The sequence below is a fragment of the Arachis hypogaea genome, chromosome 20, assembly GCF_003086295.3.
Source record: "Arachis hypogaea cultivar Tifrunner chromosome 20, arahy.Tifrunner.gnm2.J5K5, whole genome shotgun sequence".
Taxonomy (NCBI): domain Eukaryota; kingdom Viridiplantae; phylum Streptophyta; class Magnoliopsida; order Fabales; family Fabaceae; genus Arachis; species Arachis hypogaea.
The window spans coordinates 137,968,147-137,981,158 of NC_092055.1; the positions used below are offsets into that span (position 1 = coordinate 137,968,147).

Here is a 13,012-nt window from a genome sequence, read left to right on the forward strand (position 1 = left end):
TAATATATATTTAACATAATTAAAAAAATATTCAAAATAAAGAAATTTATAAAGTAATAAATAGAAGATTAATTTTTATTGATATAATTTTATATTTAATTATTTTTATGTGAAATTAATAATTAAAAATTATTAAATAATAATTTAATCAAATATATAAAATTATCTAATAATTTTTAAGTATCAAATCAATAAAAAAAATAATTGTGTATATCAAACTCTACCATTTTCATATTTATTATGTTTGAGTTCTACAACCTTAATTTAAGATAATTAAACTCTCATTTTAACATACTTTTTAATTTTAGATTTTAAATTGAATATATATAGATTAAGATCTTTTAAATAAAAAGTTGATCAATTGAGAAATTAATTACTCTTAAATTAAAATAATAAGACACATATTTCATAAAAATTACAAAATTAATAATAATTAATATTTTATTTTATGATAAAGTATTAAATTGGTCTTCTACGTTTGAGCGTAATTCTATTTTGGTCCTTAAGATTTAAAGTGTCCTATTTGACCTCACAGTAAGACTATATTGAAATTAAATAAAATTTTTTTAGATTTAAATAGGACAATTTAACATTAAACACTAAAATAGAATTACGTAGACCAAATTAATATTTTATCCTTTATTTTATTATTTTATCAACTTTTTTTACTCTCTCTCTCTCTCTCTCTATATATATATATATATATATATATATATATATATATATATATATATATATATATTTAAAAAAGAAAAGTGGAGGGGTCCAGGCAATGGTATTGGATGTTGGAGTGTATTTCCATTATCACTTGTACGCTTTTCTGTGCGAGCGTGTGCAGTGTTTCTCTCTTGCTTCTTATTCTTCCGGCATGTTTATGCTTCCAATCTAATGGGCTTTCTTCTTACTCTCCGTTAGATTTCTATTCCACATCTATGTACCTCTCTCTAACCTTTCTCTTCTTCTTCTTCTTAGTCTGAACTGTTTACTGTCTTTGACTCTTTTCTACTCAAATCTATTCTACTTTACCTTTTTGAGTTCCTTTTTATGCTGCTGCTGCTACTGGGTTCTATATATGCATCATGCATGGTTTCTGCATCTGGGTATTGTGTTTGTATTTGTATTTGTGTTCCGTATGTATATATAGTCCACTCTATATGCTTTTTCTGTTGTCTCCTCACTTGTTTGTTTCTTTCTTTGATTGTAACTCTCTTCTCTCCTCTTGTTTTGTCATCTTCTACTTATTTTCACTCTTTTGTCACCTTTCAAGCATTCAAATCTTCTGCTTTTACTGTTTCTGTATTATTATTATTATTATTATTAGACTGATTAGTTATGGATATTGAAATTCTGGTTTTGATGTGAAGAATATTCTGTTTCCTTCAAACCCTCTTTTGTGATTGTATATGCTCAGGAGTAAGACTAGATAAACACGATAGAAAACTAGAATATGCTTTTAATGCAGTTTATCTATCCCCTTTTGTCTTTTTTTATTTTGGGGGAAAATTGTTATTTCAAAACTTTATGTTGGTTTGTTGTTTCTGATCCTGAGATTCTTATTGTTTGTGTGATCCTAGAAATCATCTTTTGGATCGATTCGAACGGTGTATATGGCGAAGCAAAGTGTTTATCCTAATAAGGAACATGAAGGGATTGTACACAATTCTTCAGGGCCCTGGTGGAGTCTCTTTGGATCTCAATATGGGGAATCTTGTGGCCAAATGAAACCCTTTTCACTGGAGATTCCCAACTATGTTGATCAAATTGCCACCGGCAAGCAATCGGTGAGAGGAGCTGAAAACATATCTGGGAAAGGACATACAACTCAGTTTACCATCTTTCCAGGTATTTCAATTGTGTTCTAAACCAAACTGTGAATAGTTAATTGATAAATGAATATATAAAGCTATGGATAGTTTGGGAAACCAAAGACAAATTAGAGAATATTCTTTTCTATTAAGCCGCGGATGGTTAGAAAGTACTTTGGAGTGCATCTTTTCTAAGGTGACATGGTTAGATAGCTCTGATATGAGGACCTTTTTTTGTTGTTAAGTTAAATTATTTGTTAAGGCATTAGTGAAGCTTCTTGTTATGAATGGCGGGTCACAATTAATGCAAGGAAATGGATTTTTCATTTGAAATCTGAAGACTTTAAGATAGCCTTTCAAGAGGGTTTACTGATATCAAGGTGAAATCGTGTTCTGCTTAGTGACTTGTATTTAAACTGGAGAAAAATTCATTACCTCAAAAGGGATGGTAATCTCTTGAAAAATCTAGTTTGCCCTCATTGCAATATCTTGCCAGGTGGAACGAAAAGGTGTCGTGTACAGATTGGCTGAGCTTTTAAGTGAAATGGCAATGTATCTCTACTAGTTAAAGATGGATCCAGAACATACTAACAAAATTCATAATCTAAGGATATGTTTGGTTAGCGGATAAAAAATAGGTAGAATTTTCCTAGATGAGTTTGATTTGTAAAATTACACATGGAGCTCATCCATGAAAAATTTCACCTCATTTTTACCCTCTAACCGAACATACCTTAGAATAGAGACTTCATCAGTTGGACATATTCTCCAAGAGGCTTTCATTTACATAGTGGCAGAAACAGAGAGAGGATGAAGTTGAACTAGTGAGTAATCATGGACGAAACACTAAAAACTTTTCTCTATAATGATTTCCATAAAGTATGAAGCTGAAATGATCTTCCAGAGTTGAGTAATTGGTTTCTTTATATAATCAGACAAAATCTGATACTCTTTTTCTTTTCTCCCCATTTTGGTGTTTTGAAGCAACAATTTTTTTTGTTCACTTTAGAAAAGAGACTTCAACTTTCATGTGTATAACCATCCAAATGTTTCTTTTTCAGATGATTGTAAAATGCCATGTGGTGCACAAAAGCCTCAAGCAGCCCTATCTCTGCAGTCACCACTTGCTGATACCAACACTAGATTCGAGCTAGGATTCAACCAGCCAATGGTAATAGTTCTCACAAAAACAACCACTTTTATTTATTTATTTTTTGTCGACATGATTTGCTTATGCTTGGTATCTTTCCATTTATAGATCTGTGCAAAATATCCATATATGGATCAAATTTATGGGCTCTTCTCACCTTATGGACCTCAAATTTCGGTTTGTCGTTACTTCAGCGCGCTTCTTAATCTATAAAACCATGCCTTTTCTTTCAGTTTTGATTTCTTGATGCATTGTATGCGAGTCTTTCACTTTCTACTAATACATGTATGCATCACCTGTAATAATCTAGGGACGGATAATGCTGCCACTTAGTATGACATCCGATGATGGACCAATTTATGTGAATGCTAAGCAGTACCATGGAATCATCAGACGCCGGCAGTCCCGTGCCAAAGCTGTACTTGATAACAAATTGACAAAACGTCGCAAGGTAGGTTCCTCACCTCTAATGTCCTCATTGGCATTTAAACTATTTGCAGTGATAGCATGGTGTGAACAAATGAATCAAAAAGTGCTGCATTATCATTTTTAAAGTGCAGGGAAAATATCATGTTATATGGAGCTTAATATAGAGATAATAAGACTAATATTGTAGACATAATAAGGAGGTTTTTATTGATTAACCCAAGTACTTAATAGGATAAAACTGTAAATTAATGCACTAGATTTTAGATATAAAGTTGATGTAGTGCATATTCTAGAAGAGATCATAGAATCTCATTTTAGATGGTTTTGGTATATTTGGGGGGTGGTTTCTAGAAGCTTCAAGTGAAAAGGTAGATTAGATGGAGTGTAACTCAATGTTGGAATTAGAAAATAGGATGATTGATTTGAGATGAAGTACTTATATAATAAGCTGAAATTTATCTAATGAATTTAATTTTATCATTAAGACATTTTCTATTAACTATTCAACATGTGTATTCCTTTGTGAAATTGTATTATGTTTTTTTTTATAGTTATCTTTATGTTTTACAGCCATATATGCATGAATCACGTCATCTCCATGCAATGCGGCGACCAAGAGGATGTGGCGGTCGCTTCTTGAACACGAAGAATTCCGATGATCAAAATGATAAAAGTGGAAACAAAGTGATCAAAGCTCTTGGCGAACAGTTGCAATCTTGTGGCTCTCAGAGTTCTGAAGTGCTGCAATCTGAGGTTGGAACTCTGAATTCTTCAAAAGAGACTAATGGAAGCAGTCCGAATATTTCCGGGTCAGAGGTGACTAGCATGTATTCACGCGGAGGTCTCGATAGTTTTGCTATCAGTCATCTTGGTTCTGCCGTCACTGTCCACTCTCTAGCGGACATGATAGACGGCGGGCGGGGCATGAATATGATCATGCCCCCCAAATGGGTTGCAGCAGTTGGTGGCAATTGCTGCAACCTTAATGCTTGACTACCGGCAAGGACACGTGGGCTTGGTGCAATGTTGTACCAAACCCCTTCCTTGCTGCGGCCAGATGAAGAAGCTATGTTCCAGTTTCATGTTGACTGTGACAAGTTTCGTACAGCGGCTCGTCCCAATTGTCTGGTCGAAGGCAATCCATCCTTGGCTCAAATTATACCTATGGTTACTGTCTTTGTCTATCTGCAAGGACTGTCTTGGCATGGCGGCATGGCGCGTTGCCAGTGCTAATGGCTTGACATCCTGAGACGGAAGACAATGGTGATATCTTTGGCTCTGTACTAAAAATAAAAGTGTGAATTTTCTAGTTTCATGTGTGGTTTTAATCATGTGTTTATTATGGATATCCGACTTTGTGGTGCATACTTTGTCATGTGAGTGATCTTTGTTATTGAAATAAATCATTGGTCTGGATTTCCTCTATTGACCAAATGTTGAATGTTGATCATCTTTAGCATTTGGAAAATATTTAGTATAGGAAACAATAGCTGGTATTAGGGGTGCACAGACCCGACCCGATCCCGAACACTTTAAAGGCTATTAGGCTAATTTGGTGTGATTTCATCGGGTTTAGGGTCGGGTAAGGGTCTTAAAAATAGACCCGGTCATTATTTCGGGTTGGGTCGGGTCCGGGCCATAGCTCGGGTCACCCGAAGTCGGCCCAGTGGCCCAGTCATCATATACAATTAATATTTTGTGTTATTAGTGATGAATCATGACTATTCTTATGTGGAATTTAAGTATTGTAAATCTTAATATTTTGTTTTATTAGTCATTATAAGACTATAAGTTAATGTTTTATGTTTAGAATGCATTAGTCTTTAGACTAATGCATAATATTGTGTTATTTGTATTGATTTAAATATTTGGTATTATTAGACAATATTAGTATTGATTGTGGTTTTGCTTTAATTTTAAAGAAGGGTTGGTTCTTGTTATATTTTTCTAAGTGAATTTTACCATGTTAAATAATGGTTGGAGTCTTTGAAATTTGAATATTTTTACATGCTAGCTTACAAGAAGGTATCAACGTAATGTAATATTAACGGCCTGATTTTCACCCGGTATAATTGTGGCCCGAAAGTGTATTGGTTTCATCAGGTCTAGGGTTGGATTCGAGTATAATAAATAAACCCGGTGTATATTTCGGGTCGGGTCTGGGTCACATCAAACCCGGCTTCACCCGACCCATGTGCACCCCTAGCTGGTATCTACAACAATAGAACAGATGAATATCAAGAATTCTTATGAACCCCGTATGGATCCTAGTGACATGTTAGATAGTAGGGAAAAACCGTAAAAGAGCCATTGTTAAAGCTCGTTCATGTGATCCCACTTCCAATTGCATCGCCAAGAGACTCTAGCAAATGCATCATCTACAAACACAGTTAACATCTTATCAGAATAAAATAAATATTCTAATTGACCTAAAAATGATTCTAATTTCTACTTTATCATAAGTAAGGTTATGCTTTTACTAAAAAAAGAAACATTTCTCCAAGTACTTGGATCAATCGAAAGTTCGATTCTATTTGAAGTGTTCATTTTCAAATCCATGCATAAAGAGGAAATTGGACAGATTTAGGATTATTAGATTAGGTTTTGATTGAGCCGAACAAATTTCGAGTTGATTAGGAGGAATTCACAAATTTAATTAATTAAAATAAACTGTAATATAGAATATTATTCTAATAAACAATTAATTACATTAAATATATCCACTCTCAGGTTGGACAGTAAAAATCGAAAAAGGACAATCACTCATTTAACATAATCGTAAATAGTAACATAATTCTTGAACTAACTAGACAATAAGCAGATAAACGAAAAAGTAGCTAGTTACATATATTTGATTATGGAAGAATTGTTTTTTTAGCTCATTTTACGTGTACACTAAAAATTAATTATTAAATTAGTTATTAATATAAAATATATATTAAAAAATAAAATTCACATTAGAAATGAGTTTAACAACAAATACATTTATATTTTATGCACAAAATTATAGCATTTTTTATTTGAATTTTCTTTTTAAGATGTATTTTTACTAATAGAAACTCATTGCAAAGAGACGCTAGTGTTTTATTTTTTTTGGGTAACACTTTCTCTTATAATCAATTTGTTTCTGAAAAATTATTATAAAAATTGACACGATGATTCCTTATTTCATATTTGATTTTAGTTAGATTAAAAAAATTGTTAAAAATTTCCTAGTATCATTATCGGCAATTATTAAGAATACTAAAAGAAAGATTTTATAGAAAACAATAAAAAATTTTAAGCTTGTCAATGTTGTTAAATGCATAAACAGTTGGATACGATCCCAACCGGAAGTAACCAAAACCTTATCCTCCTCACTCATTGACTCACTAACTTCTTCAATGGTTGTCTTGTTCGTTATCTCTAACTCCCAAACTCAATTCAATCGCCAGCTCTGAAGTCTATCCCTTCTCCCTCTCGCTATGGCTGCTGCTACAGCTTCTGTTTCCTCTTCTTCTTCTATCTGCAACAGAATCTACAACCCCACCTTCACCCACACTTCCATTTCACTCACCACCAACTTCCCTCAGAGACCCATCTCCTACAAACCCCTCACCTTCAACCTCAAGCCCCAAAGTTTCAATCTTTTCCCTCTCCCTCTTCACCCTTCCTCCGCTGCATTCGACGGATTCGAAGCCTCTCAAGAACAAGAACAAGAACAAGAACCACAACCAGAAGAGACCTCTGAAACACCCCAACAACAAGAAGAGCAAAGGGTTTCAGATTCCAACGACTCTGGGAGGCTCTATGTTGGAAACTTGCCATATTCAATGACCTCCAACGAATTGTCCGAGCTCTTTGGAGAAGCTGGCACTGTTGTGTCTGTTGAGGTTTTTCTACTTTTCTATTTTTCCTTTAATTCTATTTCACATACTTCTGTTTATCCATACATAGCAAGCTAATATTGTTTTGTTTGATTGGATTCTATAGGTTGTGTACGATCGTGTCACGGATAGAAGTAGAGGATTTGCATTTGTTACAATGGGGAGTGTTGGAGATGCTCAAGAAGCAATTCGAATGTTTGATGGCTCGGTAAGTATATAGAATATAATTTAGTCCAGAGGATGAAGAAATTCTAGTCAATTATGATCATCAATAATGTTTCTCATGGAGAGTGCTCTTTCATTTTGCTACCATTGATATTAATATGATTATTGATTGTTAATCTCTATCTATCTATTAATACAATATGGCAAATGGCAACAGATGATTATATAGGATTCCTCTTTGGTTGCTCTAGTGTTCTAGGAGATATCTTGTGGGAAACCATTCATTTTCAATGATTTTAAAATAACTTCAAGGTTCAAAACATTATAAATGAAAATAAGTAGTTGTGCATGTTCCTGAATGTGCTCCAAGAGTATGCAAGTATTTCTTAGTACAACTACTTGCCCATCAAGGACTTGATGAAACTAAGCTTTTTAATCTTATCTGTATGATTGATTGTTGGTTGTATCAACACTAATGTTCATGACCCATGATGGTGACCAGCAAGTTGGCGGTAGGACCGTTAAGGTAAACTTCCCGGAAGTGCCCAAGGGAGGTGAAAGGTTGGTAATGGGGCCGAAAATTCGGAACAACTCCAGAGGCTTTGTAGACAGCCCTCACAAGCTCTATGCTGGAAACCTTGGTTGGAGACTGACTTCAGAGGGTCTTAGAGATGCCTTCGCTGAGCAGCCAGGCTTATTGAGTGCCAAGGTCATCTATGAGAGAGACTCCGGAAGATCACGAGGTTTTGGATTCGTTACTTTTCAAACTGCAGAGGATGTAGAGGCTGCTTTGAATGCTATGAACGGTGTGGTAAGAACAAATTCGGCACATTAGTTCTTCAACTTCAAGTTCATATTATATCTTAATCTGGCTGTATTAACCAACTTTCTTTTTGTACTGTGTTCAGGAGATTGAAGGTCGACCTTTAAGGTTGAATTTGGCTGCAGAGAGAGCACCTTCATCTCCTCCAAGAAGTAATGTTGATAGCTCAGAGTTGTATTCTAGTGCCAGTACATGAGCAATATGGTTAATCAAATTTTGGCCCCTAAATGCATATCATATGGTCTTTTCTCTGAGGTTCCTCCTGCCAAGTGCGAGTCAAATTGGTATCCACCAACTAAACCTTCAGGCAGTGTGTGAGATGTATCAATTATTGAACAAATATTGAACATTTTTAGTGTTGATTGCTAATTATATAGGTTTTGTATTTTACTAAAGACACGTGCTGAGGTTGATCAAGTAATAATCAAGTAAGGATTTATATAAAGTGCTTTCCTTCGTGAAAAATCACATTAATTTTAATCAATCGAACCGTTTCACAACACAGCTTCTATGCAATGCTAGTCTGTCTGAGGCAAAAGCATTTTCAGAAGTCAATTATTAGTTTGACCAAAACCTAAATCGTTTCCAAGTCAGTAAATATTTTAATTATAATTATGCCATCACCCAAGTTGATAAATCTGACCAATTAATTAAACCCATTTCTAGCAATTTTATGATTAACATTGTCACTGATAAATATTTGTTTGGTAGAGCTACATAAACGTTTGGTAAAATTGTGTTATTTAAGTCATGCCAATGCATTAACTTTTTAGATGCAGGCACGAATAGGTTCATTGCATTTCATTTAACTCTAGTAATTTCTATTGAAAACCTTGCAAAAAGTTTCTGAATATCATTTCTCAACAGAATAACCCTCAACACAATACTTTAAGATCAATTTCTACCATTGTAAACAACAGGTTTGTAAATACACAATGAGTATGAAAATAGAGTCTTTCGGTTTGTTGCTGTATAAAATCATTCTAGTTTACAGTAGCAGGTTCGTTAACATAGAATGCAATGATCTGTCACACTAAGGAAACTGCCATCTGGAAAACACGTTATGATATGTCGCTTCCCACACTGATTCCCAGCTTTCTCAACACAATGAGGAATTGGACGGCCAAACAGCTCCGAAGAAGCAGATGAGTCTTTATGAAGAATTAGCGCCAGCAAGAAGAGCATCAGCTGCAGAATCCAAGTCTTGAGGGAAGAAAACCCTGCACAGAATTTTTTTAGCACCCCTGACTAGAAAGGGAAATAAATGGAATTGAATTACGATTCTTTTAATTTAAGTTTGTGACAGGTTGCATCCCTGAGCAAACTATTGGTTGTCTCACAAGGAGCTGCACTGGGTTCAATTCCCAACCAAGACTGGGATGTGGTATAAGAACCCTTGATGTGTGTGCATGAGGAGTATATTTAAGTTCCAGGACAAATTGCAAATACCTGCAAGTATTGTGGTACAATGTTTTGCTGAGACTACCGACATCATTGATGCCTTTGCAGCCTGCAACCACCTCAAGAACTTGCCTGAAATATTGCAGTCATGTTATCCGAGTAAGAGGTATTAAAATTCATTCAGACATAAATCTAGAAGAAAATGAATAGAACATGTCCTAGGTTTAAAAATAAGCAATCACAATGATATAAGACTGTTAATAGAGAAAAAAATAGACAAAACACAACATAAGCTCTGGCTCCTAGCTTACCTAACTAAACAGGGTTCATTGCGGCCTTTGACAATGCACTCTTGATCATATTTCTCTTTCTTCTTTGAAGGCCATGTAGATTTAACAAAACTAATTCCAGCATGAGTATTCTTGATTTCACAGTACGGTGAGTCTGTCTCAATCATCATTTTCTCAACAGGAATATCCCTCACAACATCAAGGTTCTCAGTTGTCTTGAGAGAGCACCCATTTATGCCTGTTAAAGTGCCAAACAAAAGAAATAGATATTGAATCAAACCAAGAGCAAGAAGGGAAACACGCCATTCATATCTTCTACTTTTTAGATAAAAAGTTATGAGAAAACACAGCTTTCCCAAAGTACATATATCATTTTTACCCCGAAGAGCTTGTAATCGGCACCGAAAAATTAGTTGTGGTTATATTTACAGACAGGTAACATTTAAATTAGACATACCTAGGTCTAGGTGACTTCAAATGGTTAACAAGTATAATAAAGCTCAACTATGGATTACCTATGTACATGTTATCAAAGGAAAGAAGCTTATTGCAATCATCCGTGCTACCAGTAAAAGAATGTGCAACTCCAGCAGTGAACCTGACATATAAGCAGAGATTATAAGTCCTTTTCATATATCATAGTGATTACAGTACACCATCATGTGCAAGGAATAAGCCAAAATGAACCATATGAGAGTCCTTTTCATATATTCATAGTGATTATATGTATAGTCAAGGCCTCATCCTTCAAATGAGAGCTTGAGGGTTTGAAATGAAGCATAAGTATCTCCAAGCAACCACACCCTATGTAATTTCCAAAGCAGAAACAACATAGCCAAGGATGGCAACAACAGTTTTTAATCCTTAAAACTAATTTCTCAAACCAGATAGAATCATAAACCAAACAAAGCAGATATTAAAGCAGCCCTATATGAATATTAATAATTTCAAAATATGAGGTCCAACAACCGCACCTGTACTTATTTTTCTCAACAATTTCACAGAAGTCTGCAGCAGCTGCTCGCATGTGTAAAAACATAGGTAGTTTTGTGATATGTGCTAATTCAAACTGCTTTTCGAAATACCTTGCTTTCACCCAAAAAAATTCACATAATCAAACATATTAGGGAAACAAGTACAAGAAAAGGGGGAAAAGAGATCTTATGTGACATGTTTTAAGAATGGATATGTTGCAAATGCATACTTCTTTTGAATCTCTGCAGGGCAAAAATGAAGTCTATCATAGTCCAACCCACATTCTCCAACTGCCACGACCTACCATGTGAAGAAGAGAAAGCAGAGTGTATAACTATTATTTCCAAATGGTTACTTGGGCAGGATTTTTTTTTACTTTCTGAACTAGAGCAAAATTTCAGCCACCATATGGAATAACAACATACAAGATGAAAACGTTTTGGGGGTAACATTTATTAGAAATGAGGCAACTACTATTTTACCTTAAATACTAAATACCAACTACCTAATGAATAAGTCACTTAAGATTCAAAGCCACGCAGGTTAGCATTCAGAAATAACCAGTTAAACTTAAGAATACCTTTCCTTTTTGAATTCCCTCTTTAGCTAGCGACACAAGAGCCTGGAAATGATTTTCTGGATCTCCACTCTCCTCGAATTCCTGAACCAATACACTAATGATGGTTATATACACTTCAATCTAAACTACTTCTCCAAAGAAGAGCTTCCACAGAGAAAAGCAACCTTGCAACGTGTCGGATGCACACCGACTGTGCAGAACAGTCGTCCTATGACACACAAAACACAACAAAATTATCCACATTTGGCATCCGAGATTCATAAAGAGAAAATGATGGTAATGTAACAAACCATCAGTTTCAGCAATTGCAAGTGCTTCCCTCGATTCCTCGAAGGATCCACCGGTTACCTGCAACACAAAAAGCAAGTCCTTCTAACCGTGAAAGTTCCAATAATTTTATTCACAAATCACAATGAAATTGAAGCTTGTGCTCTGATTGAGGGCAAATTTTGTAATTTTCCCCAGAAGTCAGCTATTTTAACATCAGAATTTTCACATTTTATGGCAGTTGATGAAGTAATAGATAATTGAAGTTGGAGTAGACACTATAGGCATCAAAGCATTCTTGAGAAATGGAAAAGTAGCATGTAAAAATTGAGAGAGAGAGAGAGAGAGAATATGAGAGGAAATACAATGATGCGGTCGACCTTAAACATGCCATCTGTGTGTTTGAGACACTTAGAATTATCTGGAGAGAACCGTAGATAAATCTGCAAGGTGGCATTGCTTGCCGTTGTAGATTCCCTTAAACATGCCATCTGTGTGTTTGAGACACTTAGAATTGGAGATAGATAGATAGATACATAAAAATGCCGAACAATTGTTTGATGAAATGCCTAACCTGTGAAGTTGACGGCTATATCTGCGCATAACACACACAGTGCGAGTTCATTAGTTCAAGTTCGAAGAAACTGAATAGACCTAATGAAATCATTATTTACCTATCATTCGAATGCCGGCCATGCCTCCCTCGGCTTTCAGCTCACTCGCTCCTCTACACCACTGTCAGGACCACACACGCGCCGTCTTCATATTATTCTGCATCAAATTGTCTCTTTTTTTTTTTGGGTCAAGAAATTGTTTCCTTTTTCTTTAATGGCTCAGGCCCTTCTAAGACAAAAACAACACTAAGGCCTGCTGGACCAAAAACAAAACTTAGGCCCAGAAATTCTGGATTAATAAGTGCTTAAGTTGACTGCTTAACCAAAAACAAAACTTAGGGGCCACAACACACGGTTTCTTCCTCAAGGAAACGTTAACTAAGCTGATATGCTCAACAATCAACAAGACTCGTGGAGTCAATATTCAGAAGATGAAAAAAAAATTGAATTTGGCCTAAAATAGGCCACGAGAGAAGAAGTGGAGAAATGAATCGATGTTGGAAAAAGCAAAGAGAAATAATTTTACAAGAATAAAAAAGGGCAGATTTATTATGTTGAAGTGGTTTTAGATGAAGAAAAAGAAGAAGAATCAAAGGCAAGCAATCAACTCAACAATAATTTGAAGATATGGAAAGAAATCTTGAGCA

General features: G+C 35.0%; 3 protein-coding genes across 5 annotated transcripts; 2 read left to right on the top strand and 1 right to left on the bottom strand.

Annotated features, from left to right (window-relative positions):
* The first annotated feature begins 757 nt into the window (after positions 1 to 757).
* On the top strand, positions 758 to 4,818 carry LOC112783880 (nuclear transcription factor Y subunit A-10). 2 transcript variants are annotated; one of them, XM_025826958.3, is made up of 6 exons: positions 758 to 934; positions 1,575 to 1,842; positions 2,867 to 2,976; positions 3,064 to 3,132; positions 3,266 to 3,406; positions 3,955 to 4,818. In XM_025826958.3, exons 2-6 carry the CDS (start codon positions 1,608 to 1,610, stop codon positions 4,375 to 4,377), a joined length of 978 nt encoding a protein of 325 aa, XP_025682743.1. In that variant the 5' UTR covers positions 758 to 934; positions 1,575 to 1,607; the 3' UTR covers positions 4,378 to 4,818. The 2 variants fall into 2 exon arrangements, with proteins under 2 accessions (XP_025682743.1, XP_025682745.1); XM_025826960.3 differs by lacking the exon at positions 758 to 934 and adding an exon at positions 1,287 to 1,413.
* Positions 4,819 to 6,648: 1,830 nt separating this feature from the next.
* LOC112784281 (33 kDa ribonucleoprotein, chloroplastic) lies at positions 6,649 to 8,683 on the top strand. The gene is made up of 4 exons (XM_025827430.3): positions 6,649 to 7,256; positions 7,357 to 7,458; positions 7,918 to 8,226; positions 8,324 to 8,683. The coding sequence occupies exons 1-4, from the start codon at positions 6,849 to 6,851 to the stop codon at positions 8,432 to 8,434; spliced, it is 930 nt and encodes a 309-aa protein (XP_025683215.1). The 5' UTR covers positions 6,649 to 6,848; the 3' UTR covers positions 8,435 to 8,683.
* Positions 8,684 to 9,125: 442 nt separating this feature from the next.
* LOC112783828 (uncharacterized) lies at positions 9,126 to 12,549 on the bottom strand. Of its 2 annotated transcripts, none has more exons than XM_025826900.3 (12): positions 12,426 to 12,549; positions 12,326 to 12,346; positions 12,132 to 12,242; positions 11,775 to 11,832; positions 11,649 to 11,692; positions 11,485 to 11,565; positions 11,134 to 11,204; positions 10,904 to 11,014; positions 10,445 to 10,527; positions 9,951 to 10,167; positions 9,688 to 9,771; positions 9,126 to 9,458 (listed from the first exon to the last, which is right to left on the bottom strand). In XM_025826900.3, exons 3-12 carry the CDS (start codon positions 12,240 to 12,242, stop codon positions 9,392 to 9,394), a joined length of 927 nt encoding a protein of 308 aa, XP_025682685.1. In that variant the 5' UTR covers positions 12,326 to 12,346; positions 12,426 to 12,549; the 3' UTR covers positions 9,126 to 9,391. The 2 variants fall into 2 exon arrangements, with proteins under 2 accessions (XP_025682685.1, XP_025682684.1); XM_025826899.3 differs by having other exon boundaries at positions 12,117 to 12,242.
* Positions 12,550 to 13,012: the final 463 nt, after the last annotated feature.

What these genes read in the sequence shown, in the direction of transcription:
- LOC112783880 (XM_025826958.3), top strand. Translation starts at nt 1,608, where the DNA reads ATGGCGAAGCAAAGTGTTTATCCTAATAAGGAACATGAAGGGATTGTA. An exon ending in TCAGTTTACCATCTTTCCAG is followed by an intron (nt 1,843 to 2,866) that starts GTATTTCAATTG and finishes TTTCTTTTTCAG; the next exon opens with ATGATTGTAAAATGCCATGT. An exon ending in TAGGATTCAACCAGCCAATG is followed by an intron (nt 2,977 to 3,063) that starts GTAATAGTTCTC and finishes TTCCATTTATAG; the next exon opens with ATCTGTGCAAAATATCCATA.
- LOC112784281 (XM_025827430.3), top strand. Translation starts at nt 6,849, where the DNA reads ATGGCTGCTGCTACAGCTTCTGTTTCCTCTTCTTCTTCTATCTGCAAC. An exon ending in GCACTGTTGTGTCTGTTGAG is followed by an intron (nt 7,257 to 7,356) that starts GTTTTTCTACTT and finishes TGGATTCTATAG; the next exon opens with GTTGTGTACGATCGTGTCAC. An exon ending in TTCGAATGTTTGATGGCTCG is followed by an intron (nt 7,459 to 7,917) that starts GTAAGTATATAG and finishes GATGGTGACCAG; the next exon opens with CAAGTTGGCGGTAGGACCGT.
- LOC112783828 (XM_025826899.3), bottom strand. Translation starts at nt 12,242, where the DNA reads ATGGCATGTTTAAGGGAATCTACAACGGCAAGCAATGCCACCTTGCAG. An exon ending in TGCAATTGCTGAAACTGATG is followed by an intron (nt 11,693 to 11,774) that starts GTTTGTTACATT and finishes TGTGTGTCATAG; the next exon opens with GACGACTGTTCTGCACAGTC. An exon ending in GTTGAGAAAAATAAGTACAG is followed by an intron (nt 10,528 to 10,903) that starts GTGCGGTTGTTG and finishes CTTATATGTCAG; the next exon opens with GTTCACTGCTGGAGTTGCAC.